Source organism: Leuresthes tenuis, unplaced genomic scaffold (assembly GCF_036924035.1).
Source record: "Leuresthes tenuis unplaced genomic scaffold, fLeuTen1.0.hap1 SCAF_13, whole genome shotgun sequence".
NCBI lineage: Eukaryota > Metazoa > Chordata > Actinopteri > Atheriniformes > Atherinopsidae > Leuresthes > Leuresthes tenuis.
This window is the reverse complement of record NW_027325367.1, coordinates 31,008,937-31,032,701: the sequence shown is the minus strand read 5'-3', so window position 1 is coordinate 31,032,701 and position 23,765 is coordinate 31,008,937. Positions and strand designations below refer to the sequence as shown.

The window sequence follows — 23,765 nt, the reverse complement described above, 5'->3', positions numbered from 1 at the left end:
TCTGTTTGTGTGAGGTTAAATGCAAGACAATGTATAACTCTCACATGAATTCAGATGTAGGACATTACCGCAGAGATTATCTCATGACATGAGACGTGTGCAGGCCTTTCTACAGTTTCATGACTAATGATATTCTCTTATTTTGAGTGCTGCATCTATCTAAGGACAACCAGCTTTGATTATATTCAAGTTCAGTTTATTTGTATGTCCACAAAGTCATATCAGGTCACTTTACAGAGCAAGCAAACAGGTGGCGCTCTCCCTGGATGTGTCACCAGTTTAATCCAATTCAGTCCAATTTTATCCATATATTATAATCCAGTTCCATCCAGTTCAAGATAATTGCACTCATATAATGCAAATTCATTAAAGTTAGCCATACAAAGTTTTTTGTCATTAGCATGCATGGGGCAGCATGTGACAGTGAAGGGGAGGACTCCCTTTTAACAGGTCTCGACATCCTGCAGAAACAGACTCAGAAAAAGATCCTGCCTTAAAAGCAGATCCAGTATAGAAGTGTTCATTTAAGGAAATCTCCTTTAAACAGTTTGGTTGGATGGGCTCTAGCTGTTATTGTTGAAGCTCAACAGGACAGAAATTGTCCAAACACAAATAATGTTTAGAAAAGACTATTACTTGACTTCTTATCAGTTACAATAGTGGGAGGGATTCCATGACTTTTCTCTTTGATAGAAACTATTTTATTTGTGAAGAAACTCATCTTTACAGGCAGTTCAAAGGATACATGGCTCAACTGAGCAATGACTCTTCAGCCTCTGTCACACGTTGGTTGCCCTTTTAGGTAAAAGAAAGACATTCACGTTGTTAACAAGATTTCCAATATGGGGTCAGAAGCCTTTCTTCTCATGTCTTTGAAATGTTCCCACATAGCAATCAAGGATTCTCATCAGATCTTGGGTGTTTATCTGCAACCTCAAACATTTGTCTGCACTGAAAAAAGAACCAGCTTAAAAGTTTGCGTTAATTGTTCATACCAAATCAATTAAGTTTATCCATTAGGACAAAGTGAGATTTCTGAGTTTGTTGAATGAGATCTATGTGACAAAGTACTTTATTAACTATATTTTGAATTTATTTTCAAAACAAATTTTCAACAAATGACATTTTTTTGTGCTTCACTGAAACCCAGTCAGTACTCAGTGTGACAAGGTGCATTTTCCACCCAGTCCTTTCACATTAAGATGACTTTTGTCTTCATAAAATGGATGCTCTTTCAATTAGTTTTTGGCATGTAATAATGACACTGAATTCCACTTATTAACAAATGACCATTCCACACCTGTTGAAAAAAGACCTAGAATATAAAGCAACCTGAAAATTCAAAGTTTAGGACCAGGACCTGACTCTGGACTTCCACATCTTGACTTTGGACTCACGAGTCTTGACTTGACTCAAAACTTGATTGAAAAGATTTGAGACTTACTTGTGACTTGCAAAACAACGAAAACAGTTCCCACCGCTGCTGCTATGGCAAGATGTCAGTCACTGCATTGTATTTTTACTGAATTTCTAAAACTTTGTATAAGTTAAGTTGAAGTTAGAGAGAACTTTGGCTTTCTTGTTTGGTTGGCTATGTTTAAAATTAGGAAATTGGATTTTCCCTTTATTAAGGAAAAAAGATGTACAAGTAAAAATTCATCATTCATTCATTCATTCATATCATTCTATATATAAACCCCATGACATCATGTGTAATTAGTTACTACAGCAAATTGTTTATGAAATGTAAACATTTTGTTTACACAAATATTTTCTCTCCGATCATGAGGAAGAATTTTGCCTTAGAACAGTTTCCTACAAAATGAGGACATTTCTCTATGTAATCACTTTTGACCTCCACATTTGTCTAATAACTTGTCCTGACTAAGAAAACACACTTACGGGAACTTTTCTGGGAACATTTAATTTGCAGCCATGTGTAAATCTAGGCCAAAAGGACAAAGTCACCTCGTGTCAGAGCATTCAATTTTGATCCAGTTCAGTGTATGCAATAGCCCATATTCATTCAAGATCAGAAATTTGCTCCTATCTTCATTCCAGAGACCATGTTTGGCTTGAGTTATTAGACAAATGCACTAGACACTGAAAAGGCAGAAAGCAAATTAAACAACTGTTGCCCATGTCAGCAGATGACAGAATAGTCAAATTAATTCTCATCCTGTAAAAACAAACCTTCTCACAGCAGAAAGATATATCTTGGCACAGAGTATCATCTTATATTAATGATCTTTGACAAGTTGTATACACACTGGTGAGTGTTTTTGTGTGTGTATACGTGTACTTGTTTTATACATGATGGGGACACAAAGCCTGACAGCACACCAACATATGGAGATTTCCTGTGAGTGTGGGGACCAGTTTGTAGTCCCCAGGGGTCCAAATTGGTATTTGAGGATAAAAACTTGGTTAGGCGTTATGACCCTGAATTGAATTAAATGGGTATAGAAAATGGATGGATAGATGATTAGGGTAAGGGCATATGGAATGCATGCAAAATCCCCACAGGGATATAAAAACAAGTTTGTCTAAGTGTATCTGCATCTAGCTTTTGAGGGCAAAGTGAGCAAAAGCAAACATTTGGAAAACTATTCTGCAGGTGTGCGTGCTGTTAAGTGTACCTCCTTTTCTTTTGAGAGTAGAGTTATATCTACCTACTATGACTCCAGCCTGGCAGCAAAGCAAAAACCCTTTTATGAAATAATACTGTTTATTTTGATACACCTGAGAATATAATTGTTAAGTCATGGCATTGACCTTATCCTGAAGCTCTGGTCCTCATTGCCCCCAACTTTGTATAAATTTGTTGGTGGTAGTTTAAATGTACAATAAAAACTGAAACAGTTAAGGTGTTAAAGTGGGCTCCTGTGTTTGTCTCTTTTCAATTATTATTATTTTTTGCTGTGTGCTGTGTGTTTGTCTTTACGTGATATTTCCAATTAAATTTCTATGTTTTACATGTAGAGTTGGAGTCAGGATACGGCTAACGCACCTGAGTATAAAGAAACACAGCCTTTTTTCAGTTCAAAATGACACTAATCTACTTTATCCCCCTATTTTCATTTATTTCCATTGTGAAGCTTGAAAATTAGCAGCTGTGTTGTCATACTGGCTCACTCATTCTAATCTTTATTTCAGACTACTGTTTAGCATACCTTTACAATGATTCCAATCAATGGTACATGTGGACCTTTAGAGCAAAAAAGTATTGTACATGTGGGACATCTGCCTTTAATTGAAATGCTGTTGAATTGAATGATATTTTGCGATGAAGCTAGTGTAACATTGTGATGGCTTGTTAAATATTAGAGAGGGACTGAGCATTTAAAGAAACAGTCAGTAAGGCTTGTATGTGTTGAATCACGAAGCTGGCTGCAGTAGACCGGGGCTGATGTCAGCTCTGCGGTATGCACTCTGGGCTCGGCTGTTAGCTGACCCCCTCTGTTTTGCTTCTATTTTCAGGGTGTGAGCGGAATGTCCGTGGATGAGAAGACTGAAGCCCCCATGTATGTGTATGAGTCGACAGTTCATTGTACCAATATCCTCCTCTGTCTCAATGACCAGCGGAAGCAGGATATCCTGTGCGATGTGACTGTCCTGGTGGAGGGCAAGGAGTTCCGAGGGCACCGGGCTGTGCTGGCTGCCTGCAGCGAGTATTTCCTCCAGGCGCTGGTGGGCCAAACAGAAAATGGCTTAGTTGTTAGCCTTCCTGAAGAGGTAGGTCTATCAAAAATACTGACACATTGATTTAAAGGCCTTGGGTTGAAAGTCTGTTAACTTTTAAAAAATGCAACACTAAAATTCTCTGTCAGAACCAGATGTGACTCACTACCCAATGGGGGACACACATTCTCAGATAAGATGCCAGGTATATGGCTATAGAGAAGTAATTCACCCCTATATCTTTCCACTCATGTTAACATGAGATATAGATGCTACTTCAGCTGCCCATGTACAGTACATTGCCATCCTGCTTGTTTCCAAAGCTGACTGTAACTAATTGGACTGACTTTCATTTTTTTTTTTGTCTTTCTTTCTTGCTTGCTTGTGCTCGGATTGACGAAGAACAATTATTTTAGTATTTCAGTTTCTTCCTCAAAATATGAAGAATTCTTTATCACTGAATTCCTTGATGACATAGCATTAGGCTGATAAACTTTTGAAAAAAAGAACAAGTCAGAGTCAGATGCCATTACCATATTCAGTCATCATCTAATAGATGTAATAATGATATAGATAAATAATGTTTTTATCTCAAAAATTTGATTTCAGTTAAGACTCACTGCCAATAGTTCATCATCTCATGTGCAGAGACACTCATTCTCAATGACAGGATTACATAATGTGTTGTTAACAGGCACTATAATCTGTCCTCTTTTACTCTTGTCTGTCTGCAGTCTTTATCTGCTTGTATAATCTGTGAGCTGGATAGAGGAGTGCCCCTGCAGCCATGTCTCAGTAAAACAAATCATGTTGCCCTCCCAATATTCCTGCTGTTGATATTCAGGGCTTCAGGCAAACCCATCTATCTGCCAGTGATCACACTGGCAGATCAAGGGAAAAATGGTTTAAACTTCCTTCTCATTTTTCTCCATCTTGTTCCTATTCCTCTACCTCATCTGGGTTATTCCAGGCATTGATTTGGCTTTGAAAAGCTGGCATACAAATAACATTTCTGTTAGCATGGTAACACATCATAAGAGTTGCACAGCACAGCTTCTAGATCAGTTGAGCATGCATGTCTCACATCAGGCATTGTATCACATTGATAGTTCGTTCTTCTCTGACCCAATAAAAAAACAAGACGAAATGGATTTGCACATACTGGACTAAGGTCGTCTACCTACCCCCACCTTTAGCAAAAAAAACTTGGAGCTATGTTTTCGTATGTAGGCAAAAAGAGAGAAATCTGTCACAAAAATAATTTGAATCATGATGTACTTTGGTTGTGAATTCCGAGTACTGGAGACGGCTGTACCTCAGGAGGAAGAGCAGTCACCTGCTAATCAGAAGGTTGTGGACTTGGGCAGTACACTGAACCTCACATTGTCTGCCAAGGTGTCCATTAGTGTATGAATGTGTACGAATGTGTAAAAGAAAGTACTGTGTAGCCTGTAGTAGATTAAGATGTGCTGTACGAGTGTGTGGGTGAATGTGTCATGTAATGTAAAAGTGCTTTGAGTGATCAGCTACACTAGAAAAGTACAGTCCATTCACCGTTTATATGTCTATTATATGGCCCAATTCTTCTGATTACCGTATCTATACAGCCCAAGACTGTTCATTGTAGTCTTACAGTTTTGCATCCATTCTGGTCTGGGTTAAGCATCATCATAGGCCTAAAAACGAGGTAAAGTGAAAGTGAAATTTTTTGGTGATGGCACACATATATTCCCAGATGACAATCCAAGGATTTGTCCATATCATAACCCCATTTAAAGTCTCTGGGATGTGCTGGAAAAGACTTCACACAATGACTTAACTCCTCCATCATCAGTACAAGAAGTTTGTAAAAATGAATGCAAATCTAAAAAATGAATGTGGGACATTTTATAAAGTTTTCAAAACAATGCTGCATGGAATGCGTGCTGTATTAAAGGCGGTCCAACAAAAGTATGGATTCATTCATAGTGACAATGGCACGCCCGAGGTGAGGCATGGATATTTCGTTCATTATAATTCATGAAATTGGTAACACTGTAGTTTATGAAAAAAAGTTTGGCTATAATACCAATATTTTGATTATTCTCTTAATTTGGATTCACCTTATGGGTGAGGTTTTCCAAAAGAAGCTGTCATAAGTAAAAGTAATTTTCTGTAAGACTCAGTGAAAGGTGTGACAAAATAAATTATTGAGCTTGTAGTTGTGTGATTGCCAATTAGCACCTGTCAGCTGCCGTTGCTGCCAGTGTTAATGACACATAGCACTTTGTGGCAGGATTAACGCTACCTTTGGCTCAGCATTCATTAGGTTCAGGAATATTTTTCACTCATGCTCACCTCAGCTCTCACAGTTTCACATCTTACTCATCAAATTCAGAACTTTTCAATTAAACACATTTAGATTTCCCTGATTGTAATTTTTGTGTATTTTAACACATTAGATACATTTTTTTCTTAAACCTAGATCAAAACTGCGTAAAGGGACATTCTTATTAACCAGCATTTCCACAGGCCACATCAAACACCGGTTGCACTGCCACAATTGTATGATGAAAGCCTCCATTTGACATATTGATGTCATACATACATTTTCCTACAAACATGTGCTGCAGAAAAAACTGGGGCACATCCCACATGTACTGTGGATATTTTACTCTTCATTGGGGGCAGCATGCATCAATGAAATAATGTCAGTCAAACAACTTTGTTGCCATGCTCACTGAAAAGAAAGGCAGCCTCAGATTGTCATCTCATGAAAAATGAGTTTATGTTTTTTTTCCCTTCTTAACTCAAAGAATTACTGCAGGGAACAACTCCTCAGTGCTCAAGACAGCATCCCTTTCTTTCAGTGTTTTAAATAATGCATGAGCGGCTGTGTGTTTCAGGTGTGAGAAGGGAGTGTGGAAAGTAACATCTTTCAATAACTGTCTCTTTAATGTGCTAGAGAGACTTACGTCTATTGAAGTTTTCACAAAGCCACATTCTTGGATTCATTTCTGTTAAATTTTACATTTTTACATTTTGTTTAAATGGCAGCACAACATGATGATTATTTGGCTTCATTCTGTCGCAATGACATTGACATTTGTGGTTGTCATTTGCATCCTAAGGGTTGATGCAAATTAATTACTATTTAGAAAGCAGAGCAGCCGGTAGCCAATATGCAGTTCAGGATGGAAGTTCACGTCGACAGATCTTGGACCGAACTACGAGAGCAATATTGACTTTCAACCTCTTCGAACTTGTATTTGCATGGAGCAGAATGAATGTACAACATACGTCTTCAATTTAGTGCACAAATTTGAATTTATTAAGTTGTTCTGAAATCAACATGGGATGATTATTTTTAAGATAATAATCAATACTGGTTGGCTAAAACGAAAACCAACAATACATCCTGTAGCATTCAGGTCCAGGCATTTGGGTATGGAGAGTAAATCGACCCAATGCGTCTGTGCGTGCGTAGTACTCAATTTGTGCGTAGTACTTGATTTATGTGTTTTGAGACTCTTTTCATGCATCCACAATTTTTCACAATTCGTTAAAAGAGGGAACTAAGTATCGAGGGAAATAAAGCTTGACTCGGAAGAAAATTCAGATGACCCAGCTTTCCACCAGTACTTAAACCCACCATGTATGGACGAATATGTGAGGCGTGAATAGAGTCTCAAAACCCATCATGCTGATCTAAAGGTAAAGGTGTAGGAGGCTTTTTGAATTCGTAATTATCGTTTGGTCCGTAACTTCGGGCAACTTACACACGCACAAATCAAGTAGTACGCACAAATCAAGTAGTACGCACAAATCAAGTACTACGCACAAATCAAGTAGTACGCACAAATCAAGTAGTACGCACAAATCAAGTAGTACGCACAAATCAAGTAGTACGCACAAATCAAGTACTACGCACAAATCAAGTACTACGCACAAATCAAGTACTACGCACAAATCAAGGAGTACGCACAAATCAAGTACTACGCACAAATCAAGTACTACGCACAAATCAAGTACTACGCACAAATCAAGGAGTACGCACAAATCAAGGAGTACGCACAAATCAAGTAGTACGCACAAATCAAGTACTACGCACAAATCAAGGAGTACGCACAAATCAAGTAGTACGCACAAATCAAGTAGTACGCACAAATCAAGTAGTACGCACAAATCAAGGAGTACGCACAAATCAAGTAGTACGCACAAATCAAGTACTACGCACAAATCAAGTACTACGCACAAAACAAGTACTACGCACAAATCAAGTACTACGCACAAAACAAGTACTACGCACAAATCAAGTACTACGCACAAATCAAGGAGTATGCACAAATCAAGTACTACGCACAAATCAAGTACTACGCACAAATCAAGTAGTACGCACAAATCAAGTAGTACGCACAAATCAAGGAGTATGCACAAATCAAGTAGTACGTACAAATCAAGTAGTACGCACAAATCAAGTACTACGCACAAATCAAGTAGTACAGTACTCTGTCTTGGACAGAGGGGCCTTAAGCATAAAATACAGTTGCTGTTAACTACATGTGTTAATCATGGCTGGCTTACATATCCTGCGTTTGTTTGGTGACCAGTTGGGGGTGTGTAAGCTTACTTTTGATGTTTTGTATCGTCAATTTTGCTTAATTTAGGGGCCTCACATACCATCTATGATACTGCAGCTGTCGCTATTTCTGGCATGATCTTAAGGTCAACAAAATGCTTCTATTCATCTCTTCTATTCATCCCATATTTACCATTTATCAGAGTGCTTTTTCTTACATCCTGTAATTCCGGCAGCAGCTTCCAGTCTGAGTGATCAGGTGTGCCCCCTTGTGGAAGCCCCTTGGTAACACGCGTGCTACACAGGCAAGTATGTGAGCAGTTATGCTGAGAACGGAGACAGTTGCTAACGTGAATGCGAGGTGAAACAGGAGCTGTATTGTCAGCCTTAGTCCTTCGCTATGTAATACTCACTTTACAACAGAGTCAGCACAGTTGATTCAAGCTACAGTTAGTTTGACCTGACCTGACCTGTCCTGTCCTTGTCCCAGTATAAATGCAGGAATCATGTTATTTACCTAAGTATGTCCAGTGCTGACACACTGTGGACCTGGTAAAAAAAACATTCAAGAAAATCTGCCACTTCTCTGTGGAAGATTATTATACATTTACTTCAATTAATTTCAGTTTCATTCATATAGCCCCAAATCACAATGTATTTCTCAAAGATACAGTCCAATTCAAGCCGATTAGAGTCAAATTAATTTCAATACAATGTGTTGATATACATGTATGTATTCACTGCACAGAGGTTGTCTTTAAGTTACCTGAATGATGATTTTGTCAGATGAAGCTGCTGTTATTAAATCAGGATTGTATCCATAACGAAACTGTAAGTTGACATGTAGTCTTCTTGTTGTTGTTGAGCTCCTAACATGCATGATTTTGGGGGGTGGGAGAAAGCCAGAGTACACAGAGAGAACCCATGCATACACGGGGAGAACATGCAAACTCCACACAGAATTGAACCTGGGAATTGAACCTGGAACCTGGAACCCTATTGCTGTGAGGCCACAGTACTAACCACCACACCACCGTTCAGCCACACGTTGTCTTAATGGAAACAGATTATCATGATTTGTGTAAATCAACTTTATCAATGTAAATTTATGTAAGCTTGCTTGACTTTTGACTTGTTTTATGTTGCCTGAGAGAAGCTGCAAGCTGCAGTCAGTCATAGTAACTAACAGGAAGTGATAAGGCCATGGCAAGTTTAAGGATGTGTGCCTGTTTTTGACCATGTATCAGTTTCAGAAAACTCAGTATGCATTAAAACTCAACTTAAAAGGCCACACTGTTAATGTTTTTTGTGATTTTACCACATATAGATATATATATTTACCACATATGATATATATATATCATGAATTTTATTAAAACTGATGGTTACTTTATCTTCATATTGTATCTTTTTTTAGTCCAGAAAAGGTCAGAAAAGGTCATTTCATATATGAACTTTGGTTTGTTCTGCAGAACAAACAAAAAGTTATTCTAATCGTGAAGATATTGAGTGTATGATTTATTAAGAAGAGCAAATATTTTAGTACATAAGTTCAGAATTAACAGTAATGCAAAATATTCCATCATAGAACAAGTAAATGCATGTAAAGGCAAATAATAGTAAAAAATCATTTTATTGCTGTGGTTACACTAAATAGGTGCAGATGATTGCTAACCACCATACAACTAAAAAGCCCCAGCTGAGATTCAAACCATGATCCATCTTGCTGCAAGATAACAGTGCTAACTACCACACAGACGTTTGCCCAGTTTATCTGTTCTATTTTTTGTTTTCATATTCCACAAAACTGCAGTCTTCAGCAAGTTGTACATCTCTCTCTAATGTGGATCTAGTCATAGACACATCATGGAAGAGGGTCATGCCACTGATGCTGCCCATCATGTTTTTTTAACGTCCCTAGTCACCTTTCGCTTTACGGTCAGTGACTTGAATGTGCTGATGCATCCCTGCCTCTAGTCTGAATTCCATCTTCTGTCTGATGCTGGGGGGATGGTCTGTTCAGTCACCACTGTTGTGTGTCAGCTCAAAGCAGCACCCTCTAGTTATGCTACATACATACTTAAGCAGCACTTGACTGACAGTCATCTGTCTCGTTATGTTTTAGTACTGCTTTACTTGCTGTATGTATAACAAAGGTTATATCAGAAGGGCATTGGCTACTACTGGGAGAAAGGCAGAGGTTAGTGCAAATGAAATGTGAAACAAAGACAACCGCACCTCCCCCACCACCCTCATCATCCCTCTCTCATGGACTCATGAGCCCCTAGAGTTGCTAGGGCTGGCGCGGATGAGTGACATCATCTATCCCTAATGTGACTGTTGTCTTGCACAGTGGCAGTCAGTTTTATCATGTGGTTTTGTTGCCCATCTCATCATGGGAACAGAACAATTACACTCCCTCTCAGTGATGCAATTGGCAGACGGCAAATAGGGGGGGGGGGACTGTTGTGGGACTGTGATAAAGAAAAAGATAAAGATAAAGATAAAGAAAAAGATGTGACTCATTCCTGCCATGATCAAAGCAGACAGCTGTCACTTACAACAGTTTTTAGTGAGCAACATGGTGCCTTTTTTCCCACATATATAGAATGCTAGTAGTTTTAATGACATTTTATCTATTTTATATTTCCTTTAAATTTTTCATTATATTGCAGTTATCTGTCATTTATATCAGTTGTGCGCTGCGATGGACTGGTGATCCATCCAGGGTATACCCTTCCTCTTGCCCGGTGGCAGCCGGGATAGGCTCCAGCCCCCCTACAGCCCTGAGTTGGATTAAGGGAGTATAGAGAATGGATAGATAGATATTGATTAGTTTCCTGACTTAAGGGAATGAAATAATCATTTACAAAGTCATTCTACTCAATGACTACTGCACTGTCCCCTGGTGTGGGAATATTCTGGATTTCAGAGCACTGTGTGGACAGCAGAGTGCTTTAGTTCATGGCAGACAGTTATCCATTTTTACAGTGGAAAAAAGAAGAGAGCCAGACTATGATTCACGCTGGTTTAGAGACCTCAAACCACCTTCTGTTTGTCATTTCTTTACTTAGTCATGAGGTAGAAAACACTGCACATTTTTCCTCTAAAAAAAGAACAAACAAAAAAAACGCACACTCACTCTTACAAACACAAAATAGTCTATTTCTTGAAATATATTTTTTCCACCGGCAGTGTCAGAAACAATTTGTTTTACTTTGGCAGACTCAAAATCTGTGTTGCCAAAGGCCTCTAAGGGCTACAGCATTCTTTACACTATAGTCTGAAGATGTTGATATTAGCTGTCATTTTAAAACAGCCTAAGAAGCAAACGCACTTGAGTTTGTCCTAATGGGAATCAGGGCCATGGTAAGGGTTGCAAGGGTTAGTGCTTATAGGTTCTCAGACAGCTGATTGTAGGCCCTTGTGTGTGAGGTCCCCTAAATTCTTTGTATCACATCGACTAGGACCCAAACCACAAACTAGCATTGGAGGAGAGAGTTCACCAAAGAATCCAGGAAACAAGGGGGTTCCTGAGATGAACCCAGTTTGGGTTAAAGAGGACAAGCATGAGCTAATTAAAATCATCCCATGGACAGCATGGATTTAGTCCTCATGAATAACTTCAAATGAACAAATATGTTATTGTACATTTTTATCTATAGCCACTCAAATATGACATCTACTTGGTGACCAAAGTTTTCCGAGCACTTTTGAGCATGAATGTTTGCGGATTTGAGATTTTTTGGAAGTTGGCCCATTACATCTTATTCTGAAGCAGGTTTAGCAGCAAATTGGTTAGTTTGTCATTTGCCGTGAATAATCATGATCAATTTCATGATAATGTTATGAGTAAATGAGAAATTACAGAGCTTTTGGTCAGACTAGAAAACCATTACTGTTTTTTTTGTTGGTTAAGTGCCACTGCCAGGATGTCCTTTAGGTACACTAGTTTAAATAATGTGTCATTGCCCTCTGACAAAAGTGTTTAACCATCAGAACTGCCACACTGTAAATTAGTTAGACACAATGACTGTTCAACTGTAGATAAATATTTACCTTATTATAGACAGTTCATTTGTGAGCATGTAATGCTCTTTTGGAGCTTTTGGAGGGTTGATAAGTGACATCAATCTACCACCTCACCTCGTTTGGGGTTCAATCTGCACAATGCCTGCTAATTGAAGGCATCTCACAGACTTGTCCCATACCAAATGTTTGGCCTAAACAAACATACACATACAGCCTGTTAGACAGATGGTGGTAGTAAGGAGCCAGGGCCATAGCTTGCTTTCCTCAAAGATGGGGGTTGCTTGGTATAAGATAAAGAAGCAGCTTTATGAAGAGGAATGATAAGCTGTGGTAGGAGCAGTGCTCACACTTACACCCAACCCCCTTGGTCCATCAGGGGGTCTGTCTCCCCCAGCCAACAGTAGGACAGCTTTATTCCGGCAAGCTGATAGAGATGATGCAGGGTCTTTGTCTGAGTGTGTGAGGTAAGCTAGAGGAGCACCTTCAGCTGCCAGTCTGCCAGGCAACAGCCGGTAGTGTGATCCCCATCTTTGTCTTCTGTGTATTTAACCTCCAAAACCCTGCTCAATTAAGCAGCTAATGTTCCCCTTAATGAAAGGAATTCACAGATTTTATCTGTTTGAGCTGTAGAACCCGCCACACAAGCACAGTAACTTATTTTTTGTTGTTAATTTAAACAAAAAAAAAGTTTTTTTTCTAGTTATAACATGATTTGGTTAAGTCTTAAATAGAGTAGACATGGGGTCATGTCCTCCCCAGTGTTTGGCCTTTACTGTAAGCTGCACTGGCAGAGGATTAGACATACACTATCTGATTTAATCCACTATCAGGAGGAGGTTTACTTACCCTTAGCTCAGCACCAGGAACGTCTGAGCTTCTGCTGTCAATAAAAACACTTTCTATTCACTACATTTTTTCATGTTTTCACTGTGACTAAAATGATCTTGAAACCATAATTTACTCAGTCTCTGTACTTATCTACCCCACAACATTTAATGGCCAACCTTGAAGAACTGTGCCAAGAATTCTTTGTTTCGAAATACTGTATATGCCAGTCTGTGGCATTATATTTTTAAACTGTACAAAAAAACTTACCAAAGGCAAATCAACAAGTAAAAAAAAGGGAGAAAAGGGAAACAAAACAGTGTGCCCTTCCAACTTTTCCTTTTTAATTTTCAATGTAGGACTCTTGTCACTCCATTTGGTATGCAACCCCAATCAGAAATAGTTAGAAAATTGCTAATAAAAATAAAATAAAATGTCTCTACATTCACTTTAGCTTTCCTAGACCTAAGATATTTCATCCTTTATTCCCATCAACTTAATTCATTTCTTGATATACATACATTCTTGTTTTCAAGCGTACAGCATGTGAAAAAAGATCTACAACAGTCATTGCTGTTTCCCTTTAAAATGATCCATACATTTTCTGTTAGGGACATAAGTGCAGATACGCTGGACCAGTACATCTGTACATCTTCTTACTAAGCAATACCTTTGCAGAATCAGGTTTTTCATAATCTTGCTGAAAGATTCATGGATGTTCTTGTTGTCTTGAAAGCATATGTTGCCCTGAAATTTCAGTGGGCTTATCTGTATCATTACTGCCATCAGAGAGGTGTAAATTAGCTTATCCGAAAGAATGAACACAGCTCCATACCATCACTGAGCCTGGCTTTGGCCGTACAGTCTTACAGTCTCCTTTTTCTCTTTGGTTCAGAGAAGTTGCTGTCCAGTCCAAAAGAAAAATCGGGAATACTGATTTGTCTAACCACAACACGTTTCCACCTTGAGATGGTCCTTCTCGGATAAATTCAGAGAAACCAATATGGTGTCATAACAAAGGCTTAATATAAGGCTTCTATGTTGCACAGTAAAGTTTTAAGCGATATTTGTGTTTAGCACTTGACAAAGGTTTCCAACAAAAATGCCATACCCACATCCATGGGTCCCCATGCCCGGGTCTTACTGTTCTCACACATTAGACAAACTGGACATCCTCTTCCCATTGCTGCTACTCATAGACTCAACCTTTCATAGATGCTGCTTTTGTACCAAACTTTGATCACTATTTTATATATTTTTTCAACCTCATCACTAGCCCCTATTCCAACTTTTTTTAGAATGTGCTGTTGTCTTGAAATGCAAGCACTGATGTATATTAACAAATGAATCTAAGTTGAGGACAGCAAATTTGGCAAATGTTTTGGGTTCATGTAAAATAAAGGTAAAATCATAATGCTGCCGTGGCTGGTGTAGTCCAATCCCAACTTTTAAAAGTGGATTCCTGAATCATTTTTTTCTTACTAACCAATGACAGGTAAACTCAGACATTTGACCAGCCAAAAATAGCATATTTTTTCCAACCACAAAATTGCATAATGAATTATTTCTGAAAAATAAATTATCTTCAGTTGTTACAATATAGATTGTCTTTAGAAATGTTTTAATGAGGCAATTATGAGTACAGTTGGTTTGATCTCCCCTGCAACCCCTGCCACTGTTCTAAAAAACAACTTTATGGTAGTTCCTGTTACAGAATGTGTCTTCACTGTCTTGCAATTAATTTCTCATGTGTAACTTATCATACCAGATTTTATTTTATTTTTAGGCCAGAAACACCACAATCAGTAAAGTATTTTTTCAGTAGAATGCAGCTCTAACGCAAGCTGTAACACAGATACAATGTCTGTTTTACAGGTAGTTGGATAAGTTACTGCACTAATGTAATTCAGCAGAGCCTGTTCTGTGGCAGGTTATGCTCTCTGCACATTTTCTCCTCCAACATAACAACTTGTCTAACAACTGCATCATGACATCATACAGTCAACACCTCTTTCATTTCCATTAGCGTTGTGTCTTTGGCTCCTTATTCTTTGTCTGGTCACACAGAGGTTAATGTGAGGTTACTCAGCAGATGTGATGTTGAAGCGTTGGCTGCTGTTTCCAGTGGAGAGTATTTTCTCTTGTGTAGAGAAGTACCCCACTGTCATGCTATGTTGTGTCATTAGCATGCATGACATGCAGGAATTTACCCATGCCATTTGCATAAATTAGTCCTCTTTTTGAAGGCAAAAGGCTGAAGTAAGACTTATTGGTTAGAGTAGAAGAAGACTGATTAAATGAGGAATGATGCTATTGGACTGGTCAGCTTCTTTATGAAAGGATATTTGGAAGACTTCCTAAAAATATTGTGATGGTCAGTGGGTTTGATTGACCACTGCCAATAATTTCCTGCCTTCTAAAAGTATATATTCTGTGTACTACAGACTTAGAGTAGAGCATTTAACATGAACTGGCCTCAACTTTTTACACTGAACAATTAGATTCTTTGTCTTGACTTGTGTATTAAATGCTTTTAATAGCTGTAATGTTTTAAATATCTGCAGCAACTTTTTAGATCTTTTAACCTCTTAGATCTTACCTCCTTTTTTCTCTTCTATTTTCTCTTTTAAATGTTTATGTTTATAATGTCCTTTATGTGGTTTTTTGCCTTGTTTTGAACCTTTGTGGTGCAGGATGGCTCTGCGGGAGCACCTTCAGTTTCATTGTACCTCCACAGTGCAATGAATCTGAATCTGATGCAAGTAATGCTACCCACATACCAGAAGACTTTGAAAAGACTTAGAAAAGACTCTGAAAGACTATCAGCTCACATCCAAAGACTAGTGTTTAGAGTTTTTAGTCCCAGACTAGCCTCAGACTAAAGAGTTTACAAAGACTGTGAATCTTGTAGGGTCACAATTTACAAGACTACAACTAGATTTTTTTGTTTTTTTTCCCATCATGCAATTTTTTCCCCATCATGCTCAGCAGAAGTTTTACAAAAATGGAGGAGAAGCAGCTTTTAGCTACAGCTGCTCTTGTCTGTGCAGTGGTTTGTAGTGAAAAACCCAATTAAAAGAAGAGAAAACGCCACAGAATATGGCACAGCCTTGGCTATATGGACGGGGACCGGGGACATCCGCCGACATGTTTGTTATTGACTGTCTGCTTTCCTGTTTCCGATTTTGTCAGTGCTCATCTATTGGTTGTTGATTGTGTTACGTCACTGCGACCTGCGATAATATTAAACACGTTTGATATGATCCCAAGCCCAAGACTAGGGAAAGACTGGTATGAAACGCGGTCGCAGACTGCAGATTACCACCTTAAACTTAACGATCGAGATGATGGGAGCGCGCTGAGACTCCAGTTAGACTCCTGAAGACTGTCAGTTTTTAGTCTGGGACTGTGAAAATCGTTTGGTGTAAGCCCAGCATTAGTTAATGACCAGGAGACTCTGTGTATCATCCATGCCCTCCAACACTCTCCATCTCCCCTCCTCTCATTTTCCCCTCTTTTTCCTCCTCCAATATTTGTTCTCCTCCCTTTCTCCATCCTGCTTCTGTCTCTTTAGGCCTTCATTCATTATGCTGCTGTGCTGGATGTAACAGTGGAGTAATCACATATGGTGCAGGGCACACATAAAGATGCTCTCCCGCAGGCAGCAGCTGCTGATGCTAGCTGAAAATAGATCCCTCGTTCGCTCAGCAATTTTCCTCCAGCAGCTTTGCTGTTTATCAGCAGCCCTTGATACAACATACCAGCCACCATACCTCTTTTAAGCTTCCACTGCCACACCAACATAGTCAGCTTGGTTCATTCTACAACACCTTATTTAGTGTGTGTTTGTATGTCTGTAGTGAGGCTATAGTGGCATTTATTTATTAGTACATTCCCACAGTTTGGTTGGAGGCTTGTTTTTTTTTCTGTGTACAGTGTATATTAATGGACTCTATCCTACTTTATATACCAGTCCTCACTACATCATCGAAAGTATATGGTGAGCAGGATCTACAACTTGTTAGCCCGATTTTTTCATTGGAAGCTCAAGAATAAGCTGGAGAAATCGTTTATTAAAAAAGTATTTATTAGTGGTCACAATTGGCCAGTTTTTAGTGGCATGATCAGGCCAGCTGCTGTCCTTGTTGTGTTCTTTGGATGTGATAAACAATGTGTGTGTGTGTGAGTGCTGTTTTAGGCTCGGATCTAATGTACCAGACCTATCTGCCCTAATAGAGATGTTTTGTCTGACCCAGTTGTTTATGTCATTCTAAGGTCTTGGACCATTTAAGGTCATCTGTTGTGCAGTATGAGCAGAGTGGAAAAGTACCAGCTAGGAACATTTTTAGGAAAATATAGAATATGAATTTATAATGTCTAAGATCAGCCGGAAGAGTGTGGAATGCTCTCTCCTGGTCAGAAATTAGATCCTTCCCCAAGTGGAGGAGTTCAAGTATCTCGGGGTCTTGTTCACGAGTGAGGGACGAATGGAGCGTGAGATTGACGGGCGGATTGGTGCAGCGTCTGCAGTGTTGTGGGCTCTGCACTGACCCGTCGTTGTGAAGAAGGAGCTGAGCCAGAAGGCGAAGCTCTCTATTTACTGGTCAATCTACGTTCCCATCCTCACCTATGGTCACGAGTTGTGGGTAGTGACCGAAAGAACAAGATCGCGAATACAAGCGGCCGAAATGGGTTTCCTCCGAAGGGTGTCTGGGCTCTCTCTTAGAGATAGGGTGAGACGCTCAGTCATCCGGGAGGGGCTTGGAGTAGAACCGCTGCTCCTCCACATTGAGAGGAGTCAGATGAGGTGGCTCGGGCATCTGGTTAGGATGCCCCCTGGACGCCTCCCTGGTGAGGTGTTCCGGGCACATCCCACTGGGAGGAGACCCCAGGGAAGACCCAGGACACGTTGGAGAGACTATGTCTCTCGGCTGGCCTGGGAACGCCTCGGGGTCCCCCCGGAAGAGGCCGGAAGTGGCCGGGGACAGGGACGTCTGGGTTACTCTGTTAAAGCTGCTGCCCTCGCGACCCGACCCCCGGATAAGCGGTAGATGATGGATAGATGGATGGATGGATGGATGGATGGACTACCATACTGACTTAACATAATAAAAACGCATGATGGACCAGTAATATTGAACAATTTTATCTGCAGATACACTTGAATTTGCTTCACTTTGAGGGAATTTGTGATCGTTTGCGCCCACTTGCATCAGACTAAACTTTATTTTATTCACTTCAAAGTACTCAAGAGAAAAAAAATAATAAAATGGTTTAAATAGTTGTAATGGGTGACACCCATCTTTAAACTCACATTTTGATGTCAACAACACACATGTAAAGTTTCCTGACTGTAGCATAGTTATCAGTGGGAAGTTGATTAATTTGTCCACAAATGTCCTGGCAAATAGACATATAAATACCTAAATAAGTACTCAAAACTACCTAGTGCTTCCTACAGTCATCTACAGGACCATATTTCACCATGTGAATCATGTTGGGTCCAGCTCATTTTGATCTCAACTACATGTCTGTAAAGATCCATCCATTTTCTATACCTGCTGTGCCCGACGGTCGGGTCACCGGGCGGCTGGAGCCTATTCCAGCAGTCATCAGGCGAGACGCGAGGTACACCCTGGACAGATCGCCAGTGTCTGTAAAGATGTATGGACAAATTCTGTACAAACCCATAGATACACTGTTTAAACAGTTTTCAGATGATACAAAATCATCTATGTGGTAGTTTCCACTACAATGGTTGCACTTTATCGTGATGATACACAATCACAGACAGATAAACTCACATTGTGAAAACCATAGCTTGCTGTTGCAGCTAATAAACTCTGAAGCAAACTAGATTTTACAGGTATAGATTCCCTTTATAAATCTTCCCAACTCTAAATGTATTTTTATAGGGACATTACAATATTGTTGAGCTCTTGCAGTCAGAAAATGTAACATAGAAAAAAAAATGTAGGGTACCACTGCCTCTACTGCACATACATTTCTGTTTTAATCTAATTCTGGGAAATCACCAAGAATTTTAGATTTATAACTGGTGTGCATATTTAATGCTTGACTAGAAATCCTGTCATCAAGCTAGCAAGATGACTAGTGAGATAAAAGATCTCTCAGCAGCCTAAATGACTTACAACCCTTACAGAGCTTGAGATTCAGATTCCATTGAGTCATTATTCCATCAAGTGGAGAAATGTGTGCACACATATTTATATGGATGTACATGTGCATGTTCCCGAGTGGTCCTGCAATAGTTGTACAGTGAGTGGGCTGTGCTCATCAGTAGATTGGATAGTACAGTCAAAGCCTCAGCCCTTACTCCCAATCCATCAGACTCACACACACACCCAGACCATCCCCTCTAACAGATATGGAGTCAGCAGCTTCCTCTTAACTATGACTGGAGTGTACAATGCTGTAAGGCTCTCTGTTAGTCAGCCATCTTTAAATATCCCACATTATACACTGTATTGAAACAGATGTATCTATAGCATCTGACCTGTGTGTCAAGCGCTACATTGACTATAGCTTACAGAGCAATAATTACTGAGTAAAAAAGTGTTTAAGTTATCATGCACCAGCTGAAAGAAACATTGAAATATTTGACAGCTGTTGCTCTGAAGAAGCAATTGAGAGCTCAAAGCTAAAATGAAAAACACATTTATCTATAGATTTTTAAAGGAGCAGTGCAGCTAGTATTGACTTGTAGTATAAACAATATTAATAGTAGTACATGGAAAAGAGGAATGTGTAACAATGCATATGAATGTGTAACAACAGGATAAACAAATGAGGCAATGATGTAGTTATAATGTAAGGATGGGCACAGCTAATACATTCAAATATTTTGTAAGTGTATCTCAGTTGTTTTTATGAGGTACTGTAAGTCTGTTGTGTGTGCTTGAGTCAGCTGTATGTAGAATCAGATTTGGTCATATAGGGATGTTCTAGTACTGTGATTTAATCACATAATCCCAATCTTAATTTTGGGTTCATGGTCTATCCAAATTGGCAAAACCCATACACAGCATATACATCTATAGCTTCTTTTCTTTTTTTGGAGAGCAAACAAGACAGAGGGCAACATGAACTATGTTTGCTTTAGGTATCATGAAGAGTAATCAAAAAGCTGTAACATAATGTAAATGTTTGGGCAGCCATGACAGAGTGGTCATCTTCCAACTCGAAGGTCAGTTGTTCCATCCTCAATGCATCCATATGTAAGCATGGACCATTTACCATTTCAGTCTTCTTCTGCAATCCATAATGCTCATTGATTTTATTCTTCAACACATTAGGATGAACTCTTGAAAATGTATTATTAATATGTTTTAATTTATGTATACAAACCACTTTGTGTTTCTCCTGCTTATTGTTGTATTACTTTTGAACTTTGATTACTTTAGATAGAAAATCTTTTTTCACCAGTGGGGTGTCGGGCAGAGACAGCTTGACTTCTGGGAAGTATTTGCAGCATTCATATTGTGCTATCTAGGTAATTTATCTTCCTATTATCCCCAACAAGGATGGCAAAACAGTCAGTCTACTGTGGGTTAATTAAAATCACATCTTTATTTGCATGCTTCTGTTGAGTCTTGTAAGAAAGATTTCACATCACTCAGCCACTGAGATAATGCTTTGTAGAAAAATAATACTGTCATTGTTCTAAAGTGAATCCACTGGAATTATATCTGAGAATACCTTTAATCGCTGACTGTATTCTTCTACAACCTAACAGTAATGTATTTGTCCCCAGGAAATGAACCAGAATAAAACTATAGAGACTGGTTTATAGAGCCTTAGTAAAGTGAAGGACACAACCTACTGTGAACTTCATGCTGATCTCCAACAGCAGACAAACCTAGTCATTGGACTCTTTTCTCCCGTATGTGTGCTTAGTGACAACAGCAGCAGAGGGCAGCCTGGAACGCTGCAGGCTCAGGAGTTTACCTAATTATCTGGCATTAAGTCCAAATGGAAGGCTTCCCTCTGTCATCCCGCGCCACATGGCCACTACAGGGATAAGCCGTGGTCTTACAAACCCTTAAGCTTTACAAGCACTTGACCCGAGGACACAAGGCACTGACACAGAAAGTGAGGTTGCTGGGCAATGACTTGATCTGAGCACTTACTGTACAAGACACTGCTAGGAATTTTCATTGGTAAGCAAAAAGTTTATAACTGGGCTCCCACGTAACTTAGTTTATATCAGATATCAAAGTTATTGCCAAAAAAATGGCATGTGGTCAGATTAATAGCTTTTTCATTCTTTAATCAAATAATCACTTATGTCCTTGGTTTAAGTTATTGAATGAGCCTTAAAGATCCATACTAATTCTTCACGGTCACAGTCAAACACAGACTTTGCATAACTAAAGCACCATTTTAGATATTGTGCTTTAAGAGTTAATATACTGTACGTATGTGAATGAATTTAAAAAGATTATAAAATACTTTTTATTCATGGACAACTTATCTTACATACTTAAAAAGAGCAAAGCAAGAGGAGTGGCAGGATAGGGTGTATGCAAAACCACTGATGACCACAGGGCAGATGGTGGTGGACAGTTGGAATGTTGCATAAGTGGTTTTACTATGAACATGAAGCTAAACACACAAGTAACCACATTCCCAGAGCACCAGTTCTTACTTACTGTTGTATTGAATGTGCAGTGCTGACCTGATAGAAAGATTAACAGTGTTTGTTTATGTTCATTGGAGCTGTCGGTTTGTCTCACCACACTCCAAGTGCTCTAAACAATGGCTGTGCTGATGATAATGCTGGCAATTTCCCTGTTTTTTGCAGGTCACTGCCAGGGGATTCGCTCCATTGTTGCAGTTTGCCTACACTGCTAAGCTGTTACTCAGCAGAGAAAACATTCAAGAGGTCATCCGCTGTGCCGAATTCCTGCGCATGCACAACCTGGAGGACTCATGCTTTCGCTTTTTGGAAGCTCAGCTGCGTAGAGAAGAAGACAGCTTGCTACTTTGCCGCAAGGGGGCAGCAGTAGCAAACAGCACAGAGGATGAGAGCATGCAGTCAGAGACAGAGAGGCCCACCTCGCCTAGGGTACGGCATTGTACAGATACCCTCACCTCCTTTCAACATCCTGATGATGAAACACTAGCAATGACTATGCCCAATAACTTCACAGATGGCCGGCTGGACTTTGATCGGCATGCAGCATCAGACCTTCCACGATGCCCCAAGTACAGGAAATACCAGTGGGCTTGTAACAAGCACAATAATGACACCTCCTCACACACCAGTACCTCAGGTTTTCCAAGCACATTAAAGGAGAGCAGCATTAGCGGGATTGTGCCAGGTCAGGGCAGACTGCCTGTGGCACAGATAAAAGTTGAACCACAAGCAGAGGAAGAGGCCATTTTATTGTGTCTGTCAGGGGATGAGCAGGATGTCAAGGATAAGGACGGTGAGACAGCCATGGAAATGGATAACCCCACATCTCTGGAAAGAACCAAGAGAACTAATTCCCCATCCTGCCTCCGAGCCTTCTTCAAGAAAGGGGTAGACCTACCCAGTCTGTCCAACACATCACAGCAGCTATTTACCAACAGACTTGTCTGCCCCCAGGAGAAAGGAAACTCTCAGGGAGATCTTAAAAAAGACTTAAGACCTTTCACTGGGGAGCTGGGTCTGTCTGTAACATCCCCAGAGGATGTGGATGGTTTCCCTGCCGGGTTGACGCTTAAGGCTGCTTCCTGCGATGGGGTCTGCAAACAGGAAGTTGAGCTAGACCGCCGTAGTGTCATATTTTCCTCAGGGGCTTGCAACCGTCTGGGAACACCAGCGCATTCCTATCCTGGCGGGCACTCTTTAGAGATGGAGCTCTCAGAGCACATGACAAAGGGCCTATGGGCTGGAGCTAGCCAGTCCCTACCCAACTCTCAGAGCTATTCTCCCAGCACCACTTCTTCTGAGCCCCCAGTCTTGTGCCGTCCACGGCCCAACACCAGCTGCCCAGTGCCAATTAAAGTGTGCCCACGCTCACCACCTTGTGAGACACGAACCAGGACTTCCAGCTCCTGCTCCTCTTACTCTTATGCGGAGGACGGCAGTGGAGGCTCTCCCTGCAGCCTGCCCCAGTTTGAGTTTTCCTCCTCACCATGCTCCAATGTGGCACGCTGCCTCAATGTGGATCAACAGGAGCAAAGTGTTGGAGGGGATGCTCTTTTCAACCCAGTGCGCCCCAAGATCAAATGTGAGCAGTCCTACGGCACCAACTCCAGCGACGAGTCAGGCTCCTTCTCAGAGGGAGACAGTGAGTCCTGCCATGTGCAGGAGCGAGGGCCAGAGGTAAGTGTAAAACACCGTCTATCACATGTAACACAGAAAGCAGCCTTCACACTCAATTCCTCCATTGCTAATTATATAGCAGTGGTCTGCTGTATGGGTCTTCGTTAGCAGTCATTAAATCATAGTGTTATTGAAGCAGGAATGTTCAATATAAGATTTACAGCACCACCAAAGGGCATAGATGTGCTCTGATATTATTCATTTGCTTTATGCACTGCTGAAGAGCTGTGTAATGAGTCTGAATATCAGAGCCCAATGCTCTAGGACAGTCTAAATGGAGGAGGCTGTGATGATGTTCTGCAGACTGTGATTGTTTGATCATCTTTTCTGAGG

General features: G+C 40.1%; 1 protein-coding gene across 2 annotated transcripts in view; it reads left to right on the top strand.

Annotated features, from left to right (window-relative positions):
• The window catches only part of bach2b (BTB and CNC homology 1, basic leucine zipper transcription factor 2b), a 103,903-nt gene that overhangs the window by 66,997 nt on the left and 13,141 nt on the right, over nucleotides 1–23,765 (top strand). For both annotated transcript variants that reach the window (XM_072362754.1, XM_072362753.1), the window contains exons 2-3: nucleotides 3,481–3,735; nucleotides 21,921–23,432. In XM_072362754.1, the coding sequence (XP_072218855.1) occupies nucleotides 3,493–3,735; nucleotides 21,921–23,432 (1,755 nt within the window). In that variant the 5' untranslated portion in view covers nucleotides 3,481–3,492. The remainder of the gene's footprint in view (nucleotides 1–3,480; nucleotides 3,736–21,920; nucleotides 23,433–23,765) is intronic.